Source organism: Bos grunniens, chromosome 15 (assembly GCF_055505025.1).
Source record: "Bos grunniens cultivar Pamir isolate PY7600 chromosome 15, Bosgru_T2T1.0, whole genome shotgun sequence".
Classification (NCBI taxonomy): domain Eukaryota; kingdom Metazoa; phylum Chordata; class Mammalia; order Artiodactyla; family Bovidae; genus Bos; species Bos grunniens.
Window position 1 is genome coordinate 47264618 of NC_141179.1, and position 25412 is coordinate 47290029.

Here is a 25412-nt window from a genome sequence, read left to right on the forward strand (position 1 = left end):
CTGAGCTGAGCTAGCAGTCAGATGGGGCAAGGGCACAGGCGACTGATACCCAAAACACGCTGAAACACACAGATCTCAAACTATTCTCTGGAAGATATAAACATTTTTTCCTCCACTAGTTGAACCATATGCTCACCAACAGTCAGAGTGTGTTTGCAAAACTGTTTATGTGAGTTCTGTTTATTATGTGAGTTATATTTTAATTATAGAATTTAATCTAGTATTATGTTAATCAGTGAAATACAGGTGGGGAAAGAGTTGCTGGTTCTATAAAAACTATGGAAGCCTTCAGAAGTAAAGGTAAACTATTAAAAAATAAAGGCATGATATTAAATTAGGTATCCATGCTGTTGCTTTAGTCTTGTCTGGCTCTTTGCTACCCTATGGACTGTAGTCTGCCAGGCTCCTCTGTCCAAGGGACTCTCCAGGCAAGAATACTGGAGTGGGTTGCCATGCCCTCCTCTAGAAGATCTTCCCAACTCAAGGACTGAACCCACGTCTCTTTACATCTCCTACACTGCAGGTGGACTTTTTTTTTACCACTAGCACCACCTGGGAAGCCCAAATTAGGTATAGACAAGTCAATTTTTTTAAACTGTGAAATTATAATAAAACTCTAGAAAAATTCTGGACTCAGCTTCATAAGTGTCCTCGTGTCACTTCTCAACTTTCAGAAATGGAAAGTGGAAATAGCAGACAATGTATTAATACTACAAAGGCAGTGCGGAACATCTATCAGTTGACTGCAAATCAAAGAAAAGCTCTTGTCCTCAGGTTAAAAGGTTAGTAAATACATGTACATTATATGATTTAAGCTAACATAAAAATCTTAAGCCATGTATGCATATTTTATGACTGATTGCCCTATTTAACTAACTTTTTGAATCTGCTGGCTGTTTTTAATTAGACCGGCTAAGAGGATTTCTCCTTTACTGGCAGTTCCCTAATTATTCCATTTTAGGTGCCTGGACATACACTGCGCCCTCTGTCTGGCAAGCCCTTCTGCCCTTGCATGTTTAGCAAACTTGTACTCCTTCAGAAGTCAGCGTGAGGCCTTTTCCTAAGGAAACGGAAGACTTCTCTCAGTCTCCTGCTTGTTTCAAGTTGCTCCTCTTTCTGATGGCTCAGTGGTAAAGAATCTGCCTGCTAACCAGAAGACCTGGGTTCAATCCCTGGGTTGGGAAGATCCCCTGGAGAAGAGACCAGCTACCCACTCCAGAATTCTGGCCTGGAGAATTCCATGGACTGTGCACTCATGGGGTCGCAAAGAGTTAAACACGACTGAGCGACTTTCACTTCTACTTTTTCACTGCTCCATCGCACACCCATCTCTGTTCTCTTGTCCCTGTCTGGGAGTTCACAGGAGACAGGACTTTGGTCGATAATCTCAAGAGTCTCCTGAATTTGGCTCAGAAGAGGCAGGTGAGTTTGACGAGGGAAGGACAAAGGAATGAACGAGCTGGTGCAGCCTAGAGGACAGAGCATTGAACACTGTGGAGATGTGACCATAAAGGGGAGACCTTTGCTGAAGAGGCCAGACATTGGGCAGGAGAGAGGGAGTGAGGGGCTCCCAAGAAGATTAAGACTGTGTGGGAGCTGCATGGAAGATACTGTCTCAGAAAAGACAGATGGCTCAGGCTGTCCAGGAGGGCAGGGGCCCTGGCTAGAGAAGACAGATCTGGCAGAACTTGGTGGATGAATATGCCCCTCACCCTGTCTGGCTATCACTGAGCCCTAAGAGGGCCTCCTCACCTGAGAGGATGAAGGTGCCGCTGTCCTTGCCCACTACCTGCCACTGAGGGCTGCGGGTTGCTTGCCTCTTGGAGCGCTCAGAGACTGGGGACTCGTAGGGCACATGCAGGATGAAGTTGAGCAGTCGCAGCTGGCGTGCTTCCCAGGCCCGCCGCAGCCTCAGGAGCGCCTCGTGGGCATGAGTCCGTATGTTTTCAGTCCTCCAGATCTGGAAGAGCGGAGACTTAGGAGCCGGGACTGGGGCATGGCTCAGGGGATAGCCCTGGAGCTTGGACTCGAGGTCCAGGGCTCAGAAGAGAGCGGGTCTCGGAGAGGGAGACCGAGGTCATTGGCTTCAAAGGCAAGCCGCCAGCATCACACTGTGACCTAGGGCTGCTGCCCTGAAACCCACTCTTTTGCAAAGCTCTGGCCGAGCAGACAATACATCAATCAACTCATGCTCTTTGGGGACAGGGTAAGTATTGGGGGACATCTGCCATCCTGTGTGCCCACCACTTAGAGGCTGCCACCCACTTCCTTCCCCTGTAGAGGAGGGACATACTCTCAGTCACAGAGAGTCTGGAACCACCCATCAGATCCCCATACTCCCCCAGGAGGCTAGCAATCTCAACCCCCTCCCCACAGACCAATATCTGCTGTCCCCCTTGTCTCAAGGGGCTGCTGGGTCTTAACTAGCTCTTTTAGAGCTTAGCAAACAGGCCTTGGGCTTGAGCTACCCCTCCTCGGTGGGGTTGTTGGGGAGGGCCCACCTGATTGATTCGATCTGTAAACTCCAGCAGCGGACAAGAGAGCAGCTGGCCCACTGTTAGGAGCTCTATGCTGTAGAGACTGCTTAGCCCTAAGGCTGGAGGTGGAGGGACAGCAAGTCAGAGCAATACTCGGTCTTTGGCAGAGCCCAACCTAGCCCAGCCCAGACAGCACATCTCAAAGCATGACATAGAGGCAGGGGCCCAGAACCCAAGGTCCAGAGCACAATTCAGAGTCCAGAACTAAGACTCCAGCCTAAGTCCAGCCCTGGGCAGCAGAGAGGATCCACGTGGTAGTGTGGGAGGTTAAACATGCTTGTCTCAGTGAGGGGAAGGAGGCTGTGGTCCATGGGGAAAGGTCAGGGCAGCCCAGGGAGGAAAGATGCTTCTCCAAAAAAGCCATAGAGAAGTGAGTTGTCCCATTGTTCTACCCCTATGTCCTTCCCTCCCCCAGCCCTCTGACTCTATCCAAACCCACCTCGCAGGAGTGCTTGGCAGTTGAGGTTCTGCACCTGGAGGCTGCCCAGCTTGTTCAGCAGGGGAAGGAGGCTGCGAAACTCCTCCAGCATGTGCATGCAGCGCTGCAGCACTGGGCTATGCAGCCCCAGGGTCGCACTTACCCGGGCCGCCTCTGTCAGCCAGCAGTCTGTCTTCTCCTGGGCCAGAGCCAGATTGAACTGTGGGGGGAGAGGCACACCGGCAGCTGGAGACCCTCCCACCCCCAGCCCTAGAAATGCTTCACACCCGGGCAGGGGCTCCAAGGAGGGCGTCAGCACCTTGGCAAAAGCCATGCACTTCCATTCACTGATGTTTTCAGAGATGACTCGGTACAGGTGCCAGATGTGCTGCTGCTGCACGATGGGGCGGGTCCCACAGACTGGCAAGGGCACAGGACTCTCGTCCCCTGTGGAATAGGCCCGGGGGTCATGTGGGGGCATGATCAGTCAAGATCCCATAATGACAGAAGGGAGGGTCCTGAAAGTGCAGGGGACGAGGTTGGGGGGTGGGGGCGTAGTATCCAAAACTGTTCAGTACAATAAACGAAGGGAGAGTTAGTCCAGGGAAAGAAACTCTAGGAAAACGTGATAGGGATGAAAGGGAAGGTGTCCTCTTCTACTGATTAGAGTCTGTCTCTCTTATGCCACTTCAGCCACACCACCCTTCACTATTGCTCAGATACTTCAGCCCTGCTCCCTCTTGATGAGGGCCTTTGACTGGCAGCTCATTCTTTCTGGAACACTCTCTTCTAGAGAACTATATGGCTCACTCCCTTACCACATTGGAGTCCTTGATCAAACGTCAGTTTCTGAATGAGACCTAGGCAGTGCCCCCCCCCCCCATTAAGAACTGCTATCCACCCTCCCTGACATTCTTGACTCCTCTTAATCCCAAGGACAGAGGAGCCAATTTTTTGACTTCAGAATCCAATATTTAGCCAAGCTGTGATATAAGGACATTATACAGTCATTCTTAGTCATAAATACCTTAGAAATTCTAACACCTCCAACTCCCTTCTTAGAAAAAAAAACAATTACTCAAAGAGTTACTGCAGCCATCCAAGGAAGAGGTGAAAAAAACTAAAAAGATGTGGTATTTTTAAAACTGGAAGTGGGTAAACAAAACCATGCAACCTTAGATGTCAAAATAGTTGTTAACACGGTTACAGAACAAAGCAAATGTCAAAGATAGCAAGTAAAATTAAAGACACAGAACAGAAAATAAACTGTAGCATTAATGGTCTAGATCTAAGATCCCAGATTGTTGTATTAATAATAAAAACTGGGAGTTTGGTGAAGAGACAGGGGTGGAAAAAGGAAATAAAATCAATGCTGTACAGTTTTCCAGGTAAAACCCCACAAGGCCAGAGTCCCCTACTCTACTTTTCCACAAACATCCAACCACTAGCAGGAAAGGCCAAGGTCTGTGGTCTACATCAGCTGGAGCATGGGATGAGGGTCCCCCAATACTTGACCAAAGGAAGTCCCTTGTTTTAGGATGGTCCCAGAGCATCTCCTCCCTGGGATTGGGGACCTCACAGTCAGAGATGGTAGCGGTTGGCAGCTGGCTAAGAGTCAACTCAGAAGCAATATGCCCTTGCAAAGGATACAAGTGAGCGACAGAAGTGACCGCACCTGTGAAAAGAACCTGCAGCCCACAAAGTCCTTCCAGTGCAGAAGGGAAGCAGCCTAGCCGCACACTGCACAGAAGGGCCAAGACCAAGAGTTCGGTCCGGCTTTCCTCCTCGGGGCCAGGGAAGCCCTCAGCAGCCACCTCTCTCCACCACACTGGCTGGAAGCAGTGGCCATGGAGCATCCACACCCGTTTTTATCTGGGACTTGCTGCCGGCTGTAGGCCTGAGTTGAACAGGGCTACACAACGGCTAAGGACTACGACGAGAACACATTTACATTTCTCTGCACAGGCTTTTAGCCCTGCGATCCCATCACATTCTGATGGAACACTCACCTATTTGCTTTCTCCTCCAGACCATGAGCTCCCATCTAAGCACAACGTTTATCCCCACCCTAAGCACAACACTTGACATACCCAATGGATTTAGATTTTGTCCTGCGATCTTTGCATATGAAAGAGACTAAAATGAAGGTATGTGATTCCTAAGACTTGCTTAGGATCACCCAGGACACAACCCAGGATCACACCACCCAGGATCATACCACCCAAGGGTGGTGGTGGCGGAGGGGGCGGGGCTCTGGGTACCAGTGAAGGTGGTGTAGGCATGGTGCAGGTCACAGAGGCTGCTGACTGTGCTCTGGTACTGACGCTCCAGGGAGATGAGCTGGCGCTCGGTGCTCCTCTGCTCCTGTGCAGGGTCCATGAACGGACCAGACAGGGCCTTCTCAATCACGCCTTCCAGCTCCGCCAGTGCCGTGGCCATCAGCTGCTGCAGCTTGGGCACGATGGCATGCCGCTTGCTGAGCAGGAACTCTGAGGCCTGGCTTTTCTCATACTGGAATGACTCCCATGTGTCCATAAGCTGAGGGGCAGGCAGAAGTGTGGTCAAGCAGAGCTGGTGGTGGTGGGGAGGAGCAGCGGGAGGGGCAGAGGAGATGCCTTCTCACCGAGATGTCCAGTGCCTCATTCTCAGCACTGAAGAGGCCAAAGTGGTTTCGGATGAGCTCATAGAGTGACCGCGTGTATTCCATTTGCTCCTCCAGCTCAGCGTACCGCTCATTGGCCTCATTCAGCTGCAGGGATGACAGCATGAGACCAGCACCCTCACAGCCCTGTGCCTCTCTCTGCACCCATCCTGAGGGGCACTCCCTCCTGCTAGAGGCTCCAGGTCCCAGCAGTTGCCTTTTAACCCACCGAGATCAGGGCAGCCCGGGATCAGATCCCCATCTGACCGAGGTCTCCCTGAAGACAGCACAGCTCCTCCCCCATCGAGTCATTGCCCTGAGGACAGGGCAATGGATCTCTACTTAAGCATACAGAGAGCAGAACTCTGTCTCTGAAAGCAGGACTGTCTCTCTCTCATCACATCAGGGCCTCCCCATATCATGAGGATACTGAGGGCCATGTGAACAGGATGAGAACTGGCCAGGGCAGGTCACACAGGTGAATGCAGTTTAAAGGCATCAAGCCCCACTGGGAGCTCAGCAGAGACCGGAAGGGAGTGTGCTTAGCACGTGAGCGGGATGGCCCTGGATAAGCTGGGGAGGAAGGATTGGGAGCGCCCACCTTCTGGGAGCACCATGCAATGGAGTGGATATCTGAGTTGATGGTTTGGAAGGCCTTCATGAAACCTGTGAGCTCCGTTATCAGCTGCTGGCTGCGGCTCTGGCATTCGTTCTGTACCTGTTCAAGAATGTCCTTCCTGATGTTTACCAGCTTGGATTCTGAAGACAGGAGAGAGTGAGGCGTGAGGGGCTGCAGTGCCCAGGGAGCATCCAGGGGAGGCTGGACTGAGAGCAGCTTGCAGGGGAAGCCAGAGCATGAACTGGTTCCCTCAGTCACTGAACACGTACTGGACCCCTGCCTGGTGTCATTAGCTGCAGTTCACTGGGGCCCGTGCTGGGCACCAGCAGACAAGGATGATGAGTGAGACAGAAAGGTTCTCACCCAGAGAGGCTCACAATATGGCAGTAGAGACAAATATATAAATGGACAATCACGTATCAGTGCAATAAATGCTCTCCAGCCAGCCCTCAACCTGGCTCAGTGAAGAGGAAGGAAGCCTGCAGAGACTGGGAAAGGCGTCCTCAGGGCAGGGGGCACTGGAGCCGACTGCACTAGGTGGTTAAGGCTCCCAGGGGCACACCCAGTGGATGAAAGCATGTGCAAAGGCAGGGGAACGCCATGTCCATGATAAGCAGAATGCCCACCAGATAAACAGTTTCTGTCTGAGGAGTCTTATTGCATCTGCTCTAGCAGAAGAAGGACCAAGAAGAGTGTGCACTTTGCCTTTTGTTTTTTAAGGATTAAAGAAAACAAGCTGTCAGGTGGATTTGCAGCTGGAAGATAATCTTGGAAGCTGGCTTTGGCAATATGAACAACTCCACTGTCGCCAAGGACAGGAATAATACCAATATGATGGGTCATATGGTAGAGCAAGGATTCAAACGCTGGCAGCCTGGCTCCATCTTGTTATATTTTATGCTTTGAAGGGTTAAAAGTAAATTGACTCATCTTTCATGAGCATCTCTGCAACTGGAAAGTAGGATAGTGAGTTCCAGGGGCATATAATTGAGACATACAAGGAATGGATCTGATGGGGTTTTGAAGAAAGTAACCAATAGGAATTGGCACCAAGAGATGAAACTGAGAAGACCAAGACGAGAGAACCTCCAAGGGGTACTCAAGGTTGAGCAGAACACAAAGATGTGAACTTGTCCTTTTCCAAACTGTCCCACTGGCCTCTGACAGTAGCTGGACCATTGCAATGGTGTTGCTTTCTGAGCAGCAGCACCGGGTTGATGAAGACCAAGAGCTCAACAGTGACACCATGTGGTAAGAAGGAGCAGTAGACTGATAAAAGTACCAGGGTTCCTCCGGGTTGCAAGTTGGAGATGGATGGGAAAAGACATTTGAGAGATACTTAGGAGGCAGAAGAATGGAAAGGATTTGGTGACAGGTTGGATGTGGTGGAGTTAGGGAGATGGGTGAGAAAAGTACGAACTCAAGTTTCTGTTGAGGCCAACTCATTATCATTCTCTATTAAAGGGAGCCCAGATAGAAGAGGAGCAAAGTCTCAGGATAAATACATAAGACTAGAAGGATGGAAGAAGGATGAAAGTGAACAGAAGAGAACAAGGTGAAACAAAAAAAAATTAAGCATTTGCTGCATGCCATACTCAATGCTAGGAATATTACAAATAGTATCTCACTTAATCCTCCTTCCCATAACCCAGTGAGTGGCTACATTATTATGTCCATGTTACAAATAAAGAAACAAGCTCAGTGATATGAAGTCATGCAAACCAGTAAAAACAGAGCCACAGTTCTGAACCCAGCGCTTTTCTCTCTCCATCTGTTCCTCTTAAAGAGGTCAGTTGACCTTGGATTAAGGACAAAGAAGTCAACAAATTAGAAAGAACACCGACTTCCTGAGCAAGAGTGGAGCAAAGCCCACTGCAACCAGGGTCAGAAAGAAGGCAGGCCAATCACAGGCCCTCCTGCTTCTGCCTGGCCAGCCTGAACCCTCTGTACATTTAGGAGGGAGGGTGGGGATAGGAGTAGGGAGTTCTGTCACCTAGGAGATACCTAAGGAAGCCTGTGCTTTCATCTGCGGAGGGGCAAAGGCAGGGAGAGCTAGGCAAGCAAGCACTTTGAGGCCCAGCTCCAAGGCCTCCCACCTTCATAAACCAAGCAGGCCTAGAGGGTATGAGTCTGAAAGTACCTAATCTCTGCAGAAAGCAGACATTGCCATCTGGGGATGTTAGGTCACAAAATAGAACCTCTCAATTTCCTGGAGGAACCAGCTTCCCAATCTACTGTGCTCTGTGTCTCTCCACAGCCATCTCCTGGGTGGAGGCATTTAGCCAGCAAACAGTAGTGTGAGACATGCTACCCACAGGAAGGGAAGAAGAGAAAAGAGGAACGAGGCTACGTCTTAAACCAGACTTCTCAGAGATCCAGGGAGACCAACAACTGGGCCTTGGGCTCGTGTGGGTAGGTAGACACCTGAAGTGGGAAACTGAGATGGGCTGAGGGGCGAATAGATAGCAAGTGGGCCTGAGCTCCACTTTCCATGTAGTCACTCTGGGGAGATGACTTGCAGGGTGCCCTTATACTCGTGTGACATGAGACAGTCACAGCAGAGCAGAAACCAGGGCATGAGAAAGAGGATCAAAGTTAATGTTCCCAAGACCCCACAGCTCTCAGACGGCAGTGGATACAGGAAACAGTGGAGAGTTGATAGCCAGCAGGCCCGGATGGTGTTCCTGGGTTGAGGGGCGAGGGGCCCTTCAGCAGAAGCTATGGGGGTGGCCAGCCTAGGACAAAGACTGGATGAAGGGTTCACTAAAACGCCAGGACATGTGGTGTCAACAGGAGCCAATGCAGAGCCAGGTCAGCAAGGGCAGACCCTCTGGGTTCCTACCAGCTGAGAGAACACCGGCCAGCTACTCCAGCTCAGGACGCAGCTGCAGCGGAAGCCCCAAGGTCAGAAGGAGGGCAGAGACCTCAGGGAAGTCAACAGAAGCCAGCCAAGAAGAGCACACGGCCCTGAAGCCCCCTCCAATGCCAGGTGCCACCCTGGGAGGAAAGTGAGCTGAGGACGCTTGAGAAACAGAACAACCCAGAACCGTAGTATGAATTTTGAATTGACCAATTACCCCAAATAGACTGAATTAGACCAAAAGTCCTACTTTAAATGGAAAAAAAAAATGTGTTCACTTTCAATTGGAATACAGTTGTCCTTAGGGGAATTGGTTCTAGGACTTCTGAGGATATCAAACCCCACACATGCTCAGTTCCCTTATAAAATGGCATAGTATTTGTTTATAACCTATACATGACCCCCTGTGTACTTTAAATCATCTCTGTGCTGTGTGCTAAGTCACTTCAGTCATGTCCGACTCTGTGTGACCCCATGGACTGTAGCCCATCAGGCTCCTCTGTCCATGGGACTCTCCAGACAACCATACTGGATTGGGTTGTCATGCCCTCCCCCAGGAGATCTTCCCAACCCAGGGATTGAGCCTGCATCTCTTATGTCTTCTGCGTTGGTAGGCAGATTCTTTACCACTAGCGCCACGTGCGAAGCGCCTTAAATCATCTCTAGTTTACTTATAACACCTAAAACGATGTAAATGCTATGTAAATAGTTGTAAATACAGTGTAAATGCTATATAAACAGTTGTCGGTTCAAGTTTTGCTTTTTTGAGACTTTCTGGAATTATACCCACAGACATAGAACATACAGATATGGAGGGCCAACTGTCTGTTCTTTTACCATCAGCAGAATTTAAGGCTACAGCACAAGCCAAGATCAGTTAAAGAGAGTAACTTTTTATACATACAAATCGTGGTGTCGATTTTGACTGCTACATGTGAAGAGAGGGCACCCTTGATTCCTGAGAGTCTCAATAAAGAAACTGAATTCTACTAGCCTAAGGAGCAAGCAAAGATTTTCCTTAGTCACATTTAGTCTGACTCCTTCCACACCATAAGAAGAGAAAATGTCAGGTGACAGAGACACCTTTCCTGAGAAGTGTGGGGGATGAGCTGGGCCAAAACAGATGGAGAGGCCGTCCCCTGTAGCAGACAGCTGGCAAAGGGAAGGATGGGACCTGGGGCTTTTCGAGGCTCTACTAGTTCCTGCACCAAAGGTCTCTGGGGGACGCTGAAGGCCCAAAGGGCCATGTGGATACGGTATAGAAGGCGAAAGAGAGAAGGGAGGATAGGACTTCGCTGGTGATGCAGTGGTTAGGAAACCGCCAGCCAGTGCAGGGGACACAGCCTCCATCCCTGGATTCCACATGCCATGGGGCAACTGTACCCACGTGCCACAACCAGTGAGGATGCAACTACCAGGCTTCACGGGTGGCTCAGTGGTTAAGCCTCGTGACAACCCAGGAGACAGGAGATGCAGGTTCGATCCCTGGCTCAGGAAGATCCCCTGGAGGAGGAAATGGCAACTCACTCCAGTATGCTTGCCTGGGAAACCCTGTGGACAGAGGAGGATGGCAGAATACAGTTCATAAGGGTCGCAAAGAGTCAGATATGACTTAGCAACTGAGCACACACGCACGCTGCAACTACTGAAGCCCGCATGGCTAGAACCTGTGCTCCACGACAAGAGAAACCACTGCAGCGAGAAGCCCCTACTCAAGGGCCACCGTAACGCGAGAGTAGTCCCCATTCGCTGCAAGCAGAGAAAGGCCGTGGCATGCAGCAACGAAGGCCCAGTGCAGCCACAAATATATAAATAAATAAAATTTTAAAAAGCCAAGAACGGAGGCTAAGCAGCACTCACCCATCTCCGCCCGTATGTTGTGGCAGCTCAGCAGCAACAGCCTGCCTCTTGTGATCAACTCCATGGGTATCCCGGAGACTTGGGCCTGCCAAGCGTTCAGGCGGGTCACCAGCATCACGTAGTTCTTAATAGGATAACCTCTCATAGACTCCAGCTTTTGACACCCCCAGGCTTGCAGGAACTCATAAACGCCTGTCATCCAGTGATAATCCCTGCAGAATTCCTGCACCTCCTGCAGCATGTCCTAGAGGCAGACAAGGGGTTTAGGGCAGAGGCGGGCGGCTGTGACAGGAACTGGTGGCCACCATCCCATTCCTTAAACCCCTGTCCTCACCTCCAGCAGGGCCTGTTGGACAGCCAGTGCCTGCTGGATTTGGGAGCTGTTGTCCAGGTCCTCTTGCAGCTGCTTATAATCAAGGGGTAAGTACTGGCCCCGAAGCCGGTGCCCATGGACCTCCAGGGCTTCAGTAACTGTGCGAGACTTCCAGGGCCACACCAATCCTATATTCGGGCCACAGAAGACGTCCACAGCATCGCTGGGCTGGCCCTGGAACTTGGGCATCATGAAGTCTGAGTCTGAGTAGTCTTCTTCATCTTCGTCTAGTGGGGGACATACCACGATTGTCCATGAGTGCCCTCCAGGGACTATATACAACCTCTCCCTCTACCCTGAGTGTGGACACACACATTACACACCTTACACATTCTCTATTCAAGAGTGAGTTTACACATACATCTATATCATAAGCATAGTGTCAGGGAATCTGTTAGGGTTTAGATGCAGACAGCAAAATTTACTCCAGCTAGCATATGCAGTGAAAGCATTAGTCGCTCAGTCGTGTCCAACTCTTTGCAACCCCATTGACTGTAGCCTGCCAGGCACCTTTGTCCATGGATTCTCCAGGCGAGAATAGTGGATTGGCTAGCCATTCCCTTCTCTAGGGGATCTACCCAATCCAGGGAAGCCCAGTATAAGTAGCTCAGTATAAGCCCAGTATAAGCAATTCTTTTATAAAATTACATGAGTTGTGAATGACTGCAAGAACTGAAAAACAAAACCACTCTAGGCCATGTGTCCAGGGATTTGTGCTGCCTGGCAAATTGGGATGTCATCGCCATACCACCAGCTACATAAACACATGATCATAAATGATTACGAGCCCCACCAGCAGAACAGATGGCATGCGTCCTGCCTCTCTCCCCTACTTACCTCAATTCTGAACTGAAGTCACATATAGCTCTAAATAACCTATGACTCCCAGCCTCGAGGAGGTCTGAGAAACGCAGTCTCAGAAATGCAGAACAGAAGAGGAGGTGCAGAAGGAAGCTGAGCAAGCCAGTCCTCAGCACCTGTCTTAAGGAATATCCTTGAACCCAGCCTTCGCCTTAATTCTTGGGTTTCCCTGGTGGCTCAGAGGTTAAAGCGTCTGCCTGCAATGCGGGAGACCTGGGTTCGATCCCTGGGTCGGGAAGATCCCCTGGAGAAGGAAATGGCAACCCACTCCAGTATTCTTGCCTGGAGAATCTCATGGACGGAGGAACCTGGTGGGCTACAGTCCACAGGGTAACAAAGAGTCAGACACGCCTTAATTCTTAGAAACTGGTTAATTGCCAACTTCGGTATTTAAGATTTGCACAAAAAGGGAGAAGAGGCATCAAAATGTTCATAAATTAGATTCATACAGCAAACACGTAAACACCACGGTGCCCCCTCCCAAGGGCCCGTCCTCAGATCTCTTCCCTTCCCCATCAGGACTCACTTTCTAGAACTAACCCAGTTTCATGGTTTTAAACACCATCTATTTTCTCTGGAATTTGTGTCTAACTCAGATCTCTCCCTGAATCCCAATCCCATTTAAACAACTGCCTAGTCCACACCTCTACCTAGACGCCTACCTTGCACCTCAAACTTTTAACAGCCGCAAATGGGCTCTGATCTCCACCCAGTCCCCTCCAAATTGCTCCTCATGCAGTCTTCCAACTTCAGTAAACAGGAACTCCATTCTTCCAGGTTGTCCAATCAAAAACTTTGAAGTTATCTTTGACTCTCTTCTCTCACATACAAAGCACCCACCCATCACAAAATCCCATTGGCACACTCACGAGGAGCAAAACATGCCTCTACCCTCCTACCCCCCAACACATGTTCAGACCCAGGTTAGAGCTGCTCCATCCATGTCCAGTGCCTGACTCTATGGCCATGAGGACACTGCATGTGCCCTTCTCCCTCCTTCCACCCTTCCTCCCCACTGCCTAGGGCTCCTTAAATACCTTCAATATACAGGGACTCCCAGAAGGCCTTCAGGTCTGTAGACTGCATTACCTTCATGCCAAGGTGCAAAGAAGGGGCAGAAAGAGCAAACAATGAGGGTTCAGACCAGGTTGAGTGCTTCTGATTCTAGATAATAGGAACAGGGTATTCCCTGTAGGGAATTCCTCCAGACAGCCCCCTGCCCAAGCCATAATACCTTCAGGGCAGAGGCCTTCGTAGACCTTAGGCCCACAGTTAAAATCTGGATCATATTTTCAATACAGGGCTCATGAGACAGCTGACCACGACTGTCAAAGACCAGCTGTGCTGAGAGTAAAGGTTTCTGCCTTGGGGCCTGTAAAGAAAGGTCAGGAGAGGTTGTGGGGCCAGAGGGCAGTATTGCTCCCCACCAGTCGGCCCCTGACTGCCTGCCCACCTTCCCCCATGCTATCCACCACCTCACTTGCAGGATGTTGGCCACAAAAGAGGTTATCTCCTCCTCTATGATGGACACGAGGTTCTGGCAGATCATATAGTCTACCAAGCGGGCCAGCTGTCCCATCTGCAGCAACCAGGCCTCCGCCTGCTTCAGCCTCTGCTCCAGCTGCTCGCACTGCACCTTCTGAAGGTACACGGAGGTCTGGTCTGTCCTGATCCTCTTGCAGTTTTTCAGCCGCTTCTGCAGGCCCTGTTGCATGTGGTATGTATCCTCGTGGATCTGTCAGGAGAGTGGAAAGTTCACTGGAGAAAGGGGGATGGAGACCAAACTGGCCACCCACTGGTCTGTTGCAAAGCTCTTGGGTCTCAGAGTCTAAAACCTTGACCCTAGATATGCAGATGGAGGGCTGCTTCTTAGTAGAGATTGGCCCTGGAAATCTTTAAGTGACCAGAGAAGATGTGAAATGGAGAACATATATTGAGAGGCTACAATAAGTTGATTTGATAGGCCAGGCCTGTCTGCCAAATGCTCCCAGTGAAGTGAGAGTTGCTCAGTTTTGCAATTCTCTAAGCCAGAGTGGGTAGCTGTTCCCTTCTCCAGGGGTTCTTCCCAAACCAGGGATTGAACCCAGGTCTTCTGCATTGCAGGTGGATTCTTTACCATCTGAGCCACCAGGGAAGCCCAAGAATACTGGAGTGGGTAACTTATCCCTTCTCAAGCGGATCTTCCCAACTCAGGAATCAAACCAGGGTCTCCTCCAATGCCCCCGGCGGGGAACTCAAATAGAAAGTTTGTGCGTGTGTAAATAGAGAGATTTGCCATGCATAGATTAGACAAAGAAAAAAAAAAAGATATTCAACAAATAAGGCTCAGTAATTATTCCAGGTTATGGTGTCCAGTCACTAGGCCTGGGTGATATGGCATGCTGACCAGCATAACATAGCCTTCTGTGACAGCAGAAGCTCTCTGTGGCTACTGACATAGACTTTCTAGTGGGGGACGGGAAATGTGGGATAAAAGCCTGGGAGCTTCTTTGTAGGTTCATCTCACAGCTGGGAAGTTCCTCAGCCTACAAGAGTGCTGATAGTTGCCACCTCTCTGGCCTGTCCTGATGAGGAACAGAGGGGAGACACCAGGAAGGTATGTTTGGCCAGATGGACCCTTTTGTCCCTGCTGCTCTCCTATCCTTTTTGATGATCAACAGAGCTTGTGGTGAGAACTATGAGGTAGCTATGAATTGAATTCTGCTCACCCTGAGCTCAGATCCTAGTCTTCTAAGACCCAGACACAAGGCAGTTAAAACCTAAGCTAGGCATGTCGTATACAAACTTGCCCTGGATACTTGGCGAGGTGTCCTCTTCCATGCTCTAGCAATGCCCTCAACATCCAGTGGTTCCTATACCATAATCCTTAGTCCAGTGCACCATTATCAATTCATGTGACTCGTCCACCACACTGTAAATTCTCCAAGGAATTTACTCCTTATTTGCTTCTGTCACACTTAACCCTAACTGCTTAACACAGAGTCTGGCATGGTTAGTTCCATTGTAAATGTTTATAAAAATAAGGTAGCATCTCACATTGTAAGAGGACTTACCGGTGACACCAAGGATAAAACCATGAACAACAAGGTCCTACTGTATAGCACAGGCAACTATATTCAATATCCTGGGATAAACTATAATGGAAAATAATATTTTAAAAAGAATGTATATATATATATATGTGTGTGTGTGTGTGTGTGTAAAATAGAGTCACTTTGCTGTACAGCAGAGATTGGCACAACATTGTGAATCAACTATACATCAATAAAAATTAAATAAATAATAAAAATAGAGGGAAAATGGAGATTCTAAAAAAAACACTAACAACAACAATAATTACTACAATAGAGTATAATCTATTTAAAACCTTACCACTAGGGACATTATATCAATGCAAAGAAATAGAAGAAAACGATAGAATGGGAAGGACTAAAGATCTCTTCAAAAAAACTAGAAATACCAAAGGAATATTTCATGCAAAGATGGGCTCAATAAAGGACTGAAACGTATGGACCTAATGCAAGCAGAAGATATTGAGAAGAGGTGGCAAGAATACACAGAAGAACTGTACAAAAAAGATCTTCATGACCCAGATAACCATGATGATGTGATCACTCACCTACAGCCAGACGTCCTGGAATGTGAAGTCAAGTGGGCCTTAGGAAGCATCACTATGCGCAAAGCTAGTGTAGGTGATGGAATTCCAGTTGAGCTATTTCAAATCCTAAAAGATGATTCTGTGAAAGTGCTGCACTCAATATGCCAGCAAATTTGGAAAACTCAGCAGTGGCCACAGGACTGGAAAAGGTCAGTTTTCATTCCAATCCCAAAGAAAAGCAATGCCAAAGAATGCTCAAACTACTACACAATTGCACTCATCTCACACGCTAGTAAAGTAATGCTCAAAATTCTCCAAGCCAGGCTTCAATAGTATGTGAACCATGAACATCCAGATGTTCAAGCTGGTTTTAGGAAAGGCAGAGGAACCAGAAATCAAATTGCCAACATCTGTTGTATCATCGAAAAAGCAAGAGAGTTCCAGAAAAAAAATCTACTTCTGCTTTATTGACTATGCCAAAGCCTTTGACTGTGGATCACAACAAACTGTGGAAAATTCTTCAAGAGATGGGAATACCAGACCACCTTACTTGCCTCCTAAGAAATCTGTATGCAGGTCAAAAAGCAACAGTTAGGACTGGACATGGAACAACAGACTGGTTCCAAATCGGGAAAGAAGTACATCAAGGCTACATATTTTCATCCTGATTATTTAACTTATGCACAGAGTACATCATGTGAAATGCCAGGCTGGATGAAACACAAGTTGTAATCAAGATTTCTGGGAGAAATATCAATAACCTGAGATATGCAGATATGCAGAAATATCAATAACCTCAGATATGACACCACCCTTATGGCAGAAAGCGAAGAAGAACTAAAGAGCCTCTTGATGAAAGTGAAAAAGGAGAGTGGAAAAGTTGGCTTAAAAATCAACATTCAGAAAACTAAGATCATGGCATCTGATTCAATCACTTCATGGCAAATAGATGGGGAAACCATGAAAACAGTGACAGACTTTATTTTTAGGGGCTCCAAAATCACTGCAGATGGTGACTTACAGCCATGAAATTAAAAGACACTTGCTCTTTGGAAAGAAAAGCTATGATCAATCCAGACAGAATATTAAAAAGCAGAGACATTACTTTGCCAATGAAGGCCTGTCTAGTCAAAGCCATGGTTTTTCCAGTAGTCATGTATGGATGTGAGAGTTGGACCATTAAAGAAAGCTGAGCACCGAAGAATTGACGCTTTTGAACTGTGGTGTTGGAGAAGACTCTTGAGAGTCCTTTGGACTCCAAGGAGATCAAACCAGTCAATCCTAAAGGAAATCAGTCCTGAATATTCATTGGAAGGACTGATGCTGAAACTGAAACTCTAATACTTTGACCACCTGATACGAAGAACTGACTCACTAGAAAAGACCCTGATGCAGAGAAAGATTGAAGGCAGAAAGAGAAGGGGATGACAGAGGATGAGATGGTTGGATGGCATCACTGACTTGATGGACATAAGTTTGTGTAAGCTCCGGGAATTGGTGATGGACAGGGAAGCCTGGTGTGCTACAGTCCATGGGGTCTCAAAGAGTCAGACACAACTGAGTGACGGAACTGAACTGAGGGGCATTATCTTTAAAGTTCTAAGGAGATTTCTAATGGGGCTTCTCTGATAGCTCAGTTGGTAAAGAAACATTGTAAATCAACTATACTTCAAAAAAAAAATAATAAAAATAGAGAGAAAATGGAGATTCTTATTAAAAAAAACAAAGTAACAACAATAATAACTACAACAGAACATAATCAGCATACATTTTAAAAACCTTACCATTAGGGGCAATATTTTTAAAGTTCTAAGAAGATTTTAAAAACCTAGAATTCCATATCTAGCCATATTATCATTGAAGTTTGAAGATGAATAAAGACATTTTTAGATATACAAAGACTCTAAAAATTTACCATCCACAGATTCTCTCTGGAAAAAAAAGGAGTATCTTTCTGACAGAAGAAAATGAATACAAGAAGATAAAGTGGTCTACAAGAAGTTGCAATGAGAAAAAAAAAAATTGTGAAATATATTGTTAATTCTAAATGAGAAGCTATAAAACAAAAATATTTGTAACAATGTAGGACTAAAATTCCAGGAGATATCAGAAAAAGCATAATGAGAAGGGTGAAAGGTAGGAAGAGGAGAAAAAGAAAATTAGAAGAATACCAAGATTTTATTCTGCTTGGGAGAAAGATATAGATAGAAACCCGGCATTTATTCAGTCAACAAACATTCACTGAGCACCAACTGTATGTCATACACTACAATAAGTAATAGAAACATACTAGTTAATGAAACAGATAAAAATTCCTCCCATCTTGTTGGAGTACATACAATAAACATAATAAATAATATACAATAAACATATAAATAGTAAATTTATATTGTATGAAAAAATTATGAGAGCTGTGAAAAAAAAACAACAGGAAACAAGGAATCAGGAGTGCTGGTTAGGGGACTTCCCTGGAGGTCCAGTGATTAACAATCTGCCTTACAATTCAGGGACGCAGGCTCGAGCCCTGGTCAAGGAAGTAAGATCTCACATGCCAAGGAACAGTTAAGCCCACACCTCAACTACTGAAGGAGGGAAGGAGGAAGAAAGGAAGGAAATGGGTTTATACCAGTAATGCAAAGGTGGTCTAACACTGACAATTCACCACATTAACAGACTCAAGGAGAAAAATTACATGATCATCTAAATAGAAGAAGAAGAAAAAAAAAATCACTGGACAAAATTCAACACCCATTCATGAAAAAAACCTCTTAACAAACTAGGAGTTGATGGAAACTTCTTTAAAAATTGATGAGTATCTAAAACATTCACATATAACATCATTATTTGTTTCTAATCTATCTGAGTTATTCAATAATGCTACATTTTAATGGACAGCAGCATGCTTTTATTCAGCACAGATTATAAGCTTGGTTCTCTAACAGTTCAGTTGCCAGCTGTGATGATCAATGATTCTGTCTTACTGCCCTTGCACCCCACCTTTGGGGTGACTGCCAACAGGGACTGGTTCCATTCCACTCCACACAGCAGCACAGGAAGTGGCAAGTGTTGCATTTGCTTGTCCTTTCATTTTTTCAATGGTGATTTTTAAAAAGTTAATTTTAATATAGACACGTTTTTTATGGCTTTTAATTTTTCTGTTTTAAGAAACCCTGGGATGATAAAAATATTATCTCATGTTACCTTCTGAAAGCTTTTTAAATTTTCTTTTTGCACTTACTGTGTCTTTTACCCACCATGAATTAATTTTTGTATATGGTATAGCAACTATCACAAAACAGCAATGTTTTAAAATATCATTTATAATAGCAACAAAAAGTGTCTAGTATCTAGCAATAAATCTAATGAACACAAATATATTCAAGACCTCTACAGGAAACCTGCAAAATCTTGTCAAAAGTAATTAAAGAAATAAAAATAAATCAATAGATCTATGTCATTGATTAGGAAACTAAATATTGTTAGGATATCAATTCTCCCCCAAATTGATCTATAGATTTAAAGCAAGTGAATAAAAAAAAATTCCAGTAAGGTATTTTGTGGAAATTAACAAGCTGATCTGAAAATGTATATAGAAATTAAAAGAACTAAGAAACCTAGGGAAATCTTGAATAACAAAAAGCTGTAGGTCTTACAATACCAGATATTAAGACTTATTATTAAGCTACAATAATTAAAATAGACAAATAGATTAATGGAGCAGAAGAGAGTCCAGAAACAGGCCCACACATACACAATCATCTGATTTAAGAAAAAGACACCACTGTAATTTAGTAGGGAAAGGACAGTCTTTTCCATAAATGAGAACAATGAAACTTGACTCTTACCTCACACCATACAGAAAAATTAATTTGAAATAGATCATACAACTAAATGTAAATGATAAGGTAATAAAATTTCTAGAAGAAAATATAGGCGAATACGGGATAGGACACTAACCAAAAAATAATCATAAAATGAGCTTCAAGAAAATAAGAACGTGTGCTCATCAAAAGACACTATTAAAACATTAAAAAGGCAAACCACAGACTGGGATAAATGTCCACAATATTTATATATTTGATACCAGGCTTATATGCAGAATATATAAAAGAACTCCTACAAATTAATAGACAACCCAATCAAAACTGAACAAGAGTTAAATACGTCACAGAAAAGAGTACCAAAATGGCCAATAAACATTTGAAAGGATGCTCAACATCACTGGTGATCATAGAAACACAAACTAAAACCGTACACTCACCAATATGGTTAAAATTAAAAACCTCAACACTCTCAAGTGCTGATGAGCTCACAGGACAACTAGAAGTCTGATGGGAATATAAACTGGAACAACTACTCTAGAAACCTGTTTGGCACTGTTAAACATACCTAAACCCTATTCTAGCAATTCCACTCCTGGAATATATACCCCAAAGAAATGAGGGTTTAAGTCTATCAAAAAACATACAAACTTCATAAGATTATCCACAATAGTAAAAAACTGGAACTAACACAAATATCCATCAACAGGAGAATTAACAAATAAATTGTGGCTGCTGCTAAATTGCTTCAGTCGTGTCCGACTCTGTGCGACCCCGCGGCAGCCCACCAGGCTTCCCCGTCCCTGGGATTCTCCAGGCAAGAACACTGGAGTGGGTTGCTATTTCCTTCTCCAATGCATGAAAGTGAAAAGTGAAAGTGAAGTCGCTCAGTCGTGATGCCATGGACTGCAGCCCACCAGGCTTCTCTGTCCATGCGATTTTCCAGGCAAGAGTACTGGAGTGGGGTGCCATTGCCTTCTCCGGAAATTGTGGCACATTTGTATAGTAAAAGACTACACAGCAATACAAAAGAGTGAACTGCTACCACCTATGGTGCTATGGATAAATCTCACTAACATAATGTGAACTGAAAAAAAAAGCCAGACAAAAAAAGAGTAAATGAAATTTCAAATCAGACAAAACTAATCTATGGTGACAGAGGTCATAACAGTGGTTACCTTTGTGGAGGCACTGATGAGAAAGTACCAGGGAACTTGCTGAGGTTCTATAGACATTATATATCTTGATCTGCCGGTAGTTATTATATGGGTGTATACATAAGGAAGGGTTTCCCCAATGGCTCAGCAGTACAGAATCCACCTGTTATGCACGAGATGTGGGTTCAATCCCTGGGTCAGGAAGATCCCCTGGAGTAGGAAATGTTAACCTCCTTCAGTATTCTTGCCTAGAAAATCCCCTGGACAGAGGAGCCTGGTGGGCTACAGTTCATAAGAGTCGCAAAGGGTCGGACATGACGGAGAGACTGAGCACGCACGCACAGGGGGCATGTACCGCAGACGTAAAGTAGGCACAAGAAGGAAGGACTCCATGACTGGATGCTTCTATCAGCCACGGTGACCTATCAAAAGTTCGAGAGGTTCCGAGATAAGCCCAGAAACACATAAGATCAGGATCCCAACTTTCAAATTATCTACTGCTCCTGGCACAAATGACTGAAAATCAGACATTGTTATGTTCCTTCTCGACTCTGCTCAAGCCTTTAGGAAAAGATTGACTCTAAGCCTCTGCCTATTTGTTACTAATCCATCCACCTAGAGTACAGGCTGCTGTTGGTAAACAGGACAAAGACTCTGAGCCCACTGCAGAGTCCAGAACACACTGGGAAGCTTAAGCCAAGAGATAGCTGAAACCTTGGTGTGTTCAGCTTGGAGAAAAATCTCACCATAAATGGGAGCCTCTTACCAGATGAAGGATGGATGTGCAGAGACGCAGGCAGCGATAGAGCAGCCGCAGAGCCTTGTGGTTCTCCTTGGCTAGAGCCCGCCTCAGGTCCAGCAGCTCGTAGCACTGATCTGCTTCATGGGGGAGCCAGGACACAGAGTGCAGCTCCTGCAGAAGTCTGGAATCAAGGGCTAAACTGGTCAGAGCTGGCGACTCTGCCCTCCTTCCTTGGACTCTTTTGACGTATTCCTAGCCCAGCTCACCCCAGAATGAACAAAGGTTTAGAGACAGCATAATGTTCCCAGTGACCGACAGTGACAGCCTCCTCTTGAGGGTTCTTTGGAAGAGTTTAAGCCCAGGGCGTTCCTGACTGTGGAATTCTTTGGCAAAGGTTTGGGGTATGCACAAATGTTTACACTGGGTAACCCTTTCTGCCAGGAAAGAAGGTCAAAGAGATCCTAGGGTCTGACTTAGAAGGAGAGACTGCAGAGGCTTCTTCCTTGGAATAAGGAAAGCCGCAGGTCTTTACAGTCTAGACGGACAGGCAGGTTTTAGAATCAGAGGTGAAGAAACTCCATCTTCTCTATGGGCTGACCATCCCTGAAGAAACCCACTTCTGTTATTTATTCCCCCCACAACCACCCTGAAAAATCTACATCTCAAAATATCCTTGAAAAAATGGACTCCCTGATAAACAGAGGATGATCATATGGGTACCATTTACTCAGTTCCTACTGAGGCATTGAACATGGTACTTTATATTCATCATCTCATTTAATTCTCACTGCTGGTTCGTTGAGTAAAGAAAGTGAAAGTAAGTTAAAGTGAAAGTTACTCAGTAATGTCCGACTCTTTGCAACCCCATAGACTATAGTCCATGGAATTCTCCAGACCAGAATACTGGAGTGGGTAGCCTTTCCCTTCTCCAGGGAATCTTCCCAACCTAGGGATGGAACCCAGGTCTGCCTCATTGCAGGCAGATTCTTTACCAGCTGAGCCACAAGAGAAGCCCAAGAATACTGGAGTGGGTAGTCTATCCCTTCTCTAGCAGATCTTCTTGACCCAGGAATAGAACCAGGGTCTCCTGCATTGCAGGCAAATTCTTTACCAACTGAGCTATCAGGGAAGCCGTCAAGTACAGAATCCGCCTGCAAAGCAGAAGACTTGGGAGAGGCTGGTTTGATCCCTGGGTCAGGAAGCTCCCCTGGAGAAGGAAATGGAAACTTAATCTAGTATTCTTGCCTGGAAAATCCCATGGACAGAGGAGCCTGGCAGGCTACAGTCCAAAGGGTTGCAAAGAGTTGGTTATGACTGTGATTTTTCTTTTTAAACAGCTGTGGAAACAGTGTCAGACTTTATTTTTTTGGGCTCCAAAATCACTGCAGATGGTGATTGCAGCCATGAAATTAAAAGACACTTACTCCTTGGAAGGAAAGTTATGATGAACCTAGTCAGCATATTCAAAAGCAGAGACATTACTTTGCCAACAAAAGTCGTCTAGTCAAAGCTATGGTTTTTCCAGTGGTCATGTATGGATGTGAAAGTTGGACTGTGAAGAAAACTGAACGCTGAAGAAATGATGCTTTTGAACTGTGGTGTTGGAGAAGACTCTTGAGAGTCCCTTGGACTGCAAGGAGATCCAACCAGTCCATTCTAAAGGAGATCAGTCCTGGGTGTTCATTGGAAGGACTGATGCTAAAGCTGAAACTCCAATACTTTGGCCACCTCATGCAAAGAGTTGACTCATTGGAAAAGACTCTGATGCTTGGAGGGATTGGGGGCAGGAGGAAAATGGGACAACAGAGGATGAGATGGCTGGATGGCATCACCGACTCAATGGGCATGAGTTTGAGTGAACTCCAGGAGTTGGTGATGGACAGGGAGGCCTGGCGTGCTGCAGTTGATGGGGTTGCAAAGAGTCAGACATGACTGATCGACTAAACTGAACTGAACTGAACTGAGTAGCAAAAATCTTTTGTTTTCAGATCAGGAAACTGGGGCTCAAAGAGTAAGGTCTCTTGCTAGTGTTTAGGACTTAAATTTGGATCTGTGCATCCAATTATGCCATGATGATTAAGCTAGACTGGAGAAAATCTAGAGCTGAGGTTGTGAACTGGTAGCACATGGGCCAAATTCAGAATGAAAGAGTTTTTGTATGTACCACTAAGAGTTGGCCAGCACAGTGTTTTAATAAAACTTTTTGGTGTTTTAATAAAAATTAAAAGATAACCAGATAAAATTAAGAGATTTTACAACAAAATGTGGATTCCTAGGTCATCCTGAAAAAATAACGTGGCTGACGTGCTGGATCCATATTCCTAATGGTAAGAATCAGTTGGAACTGAGTAGTGACTGTCCTCTTCAGGTGCAATTCCCAAGCTGACTGCAGTGCCATGGTCCCTAATGTCTTGAAAGCAGCCCACTGTGTTTCTTTCACAGCTCTTCCTTGGGCCCTGCAGGCATCTGAGCTTGCAACTCCTATCACAGAAGATAACTGCAATGGTTGAGGAGTTGTGCAGACAAAGTAAGCAAGAACTGAACACGGGAGAAACTTTTTCTTAAAAAAAAAAAAAAGAATTCAAGTAATACCATGGTAAGAGCAGAGTTTCAAATACCTACATTACATCCTCAGATTTGATATTTAATAACTGGACAATCTGGAGAAAGTTGATATAAAAATTTATTAATACATGGATATGTTCAGAATATATTTTTCAGAGGAAAAAACTGGTTACATAACAATTATGTAAAGTATGATTGCATTTGTATATATGATGGGAAAAAAGACTGTAAGAATATGTGACAAAATGTCATGGTTATCTGTAGATGGTGACACTGAAGAGTTTTTCATTTGTGCTCTTTTTGTATTTTCCAAATCTTCTAAAATGATCATGTATATTACTGCTTATAAAATACTTTTCAGAAGTCCACTGCAGGGACTTCCCTGGTGGTCCAGCGGCTAAGAACTCTGTGTTCCTAATGCAGTGGGGTTAGATTCAATCCCTGGTAGGGAACTAGATCAACTAAGACCCAGCACGGCCAAATAAATAAATACTTTTTTAAAAAGTCTATAGAAGTTGTGCCTTGAAGACTCACCTGCTGACATGGAGCAGCCCAGCTCCAAAGTGGGGGACAGCCAGGAGCAGGTGTTTCTCTAGGAAAGACCGATGCTGGTGCAGCCTCTGCAACTTCACACCCTTCTTCCAGCTACAAACCAGAGGGAAGTGACAGTGTACCGTGGCTCTTTGTGATGCCTCTTCCCAAACCCCATAGCCACCATCACCCACCTGGCTAAGGCCTTGCGTAAGAGGCAATACTTGAAGAATGGAATAAGCTGGAGCTGTTGCCAGAGGACAGAGTGGTGGTGCCAGGTACCCAGTGTCATCGCCTCACTGCCCTCCACGGGATGTATGTGCAGGATCCCAAAGGGAGAGAAGATGTAGTGCTCGGGATTCACCTTGTTGGCTGGCACCACCATCAGGCTGTAAGGCCTTTGAACCAGAGCACGGATCAGTGAGGGCCTTGGGAACTTGTGCAGACTCCAGGGAGGGACAAAAGAAGGGCAGAAAGGGGAAACCAGGAGGCAGAAAGGAAGGTGGAAGACAGTGGGAAGAGGGGAAAGAGAGCAGAATTTTCTTCAAGCCAGAAAGATGTGATATTAAGAAGAAAAAGGAAGCCAAAAACAGGTGGGAAGAAAGAAAAAGGCTACTAGCCAGTTCCAAGAAGTTCATATCTCCAGATGCAGAGAACTTACATCCCATGAAATCTAAGATGTTATCAATTGTAAGCTGCAGCATTCTTTTATGAAACGCTAAAAGAAAAAATGCTATCAATATGATATGCCACCAATTTGTAAGGTGCATGACAATTTCAGAAATGTTGAAATGTGAAAAAAATGTACATCTTAGAAATGATAAAATAT

At 45.8% G+C, this 25412-nt stretch overlaps 1 protein-coding gene across 1 annotated transcript in view; it reads right to left on the minus strand.

Moving 5' to 3' along the window:
- DNHD1 (dynein heavy chain domain 1) overlaps window positions 1-25412 on the minus strand; it is a 62458-nt gene that overhangs the window by 27554 nt on the left and 9492 nt on the right. Inside the window, exons 5-19 of the mRNA XM_086340393.1 lie at window positions 24778-24981; window positions 24587-24697; window positions 21512-21668; window positions 13650-13904; window positions 13404-13541; window positions 13207-13258; window positions 11270-11535; window positions 10936-11179; window positions 6198-6355; window positions 5579-5704; window positions 5217-5493; window positions 3275-3402; window positions 2977-3175; window positions 2502-2596; window positions 1753-1960 (exon numbers count right to left, since the gene is read on the minus strand). Coding sequence (XP_086196519.1) covers window positions 1753-1960; window positions 2502-2596; window positions 2977-3175; window positions 3275-3402; window positions 5217-5493; window positions 5579-5704; window positions 6198-6355; window positions 10936-11179; window positions 11270-11535; window positions 13207-13258; window positions 13404-13541; window positions 13650-13904; window positions 21512-21668; window positions 24587-24697; window positions 24778-24981 — 2618 coding nt within the window. The remainder of the gene's footprint in view (window positions 1-1752; window positions 1961-2501; window positions 2597-2976; window positions 3176-3274; window positions 3403-5216; window positions 5494-5578; window positions 5705-6197; window positions 6356-10935; window positions 11180-11269; window positions 11536-13206; window positions 13259-13403; window positions 13542-13649; window positions 13905-21511; window positions 21669-24586; window positions 24698-24777; window positions 24982-25412) is intronic.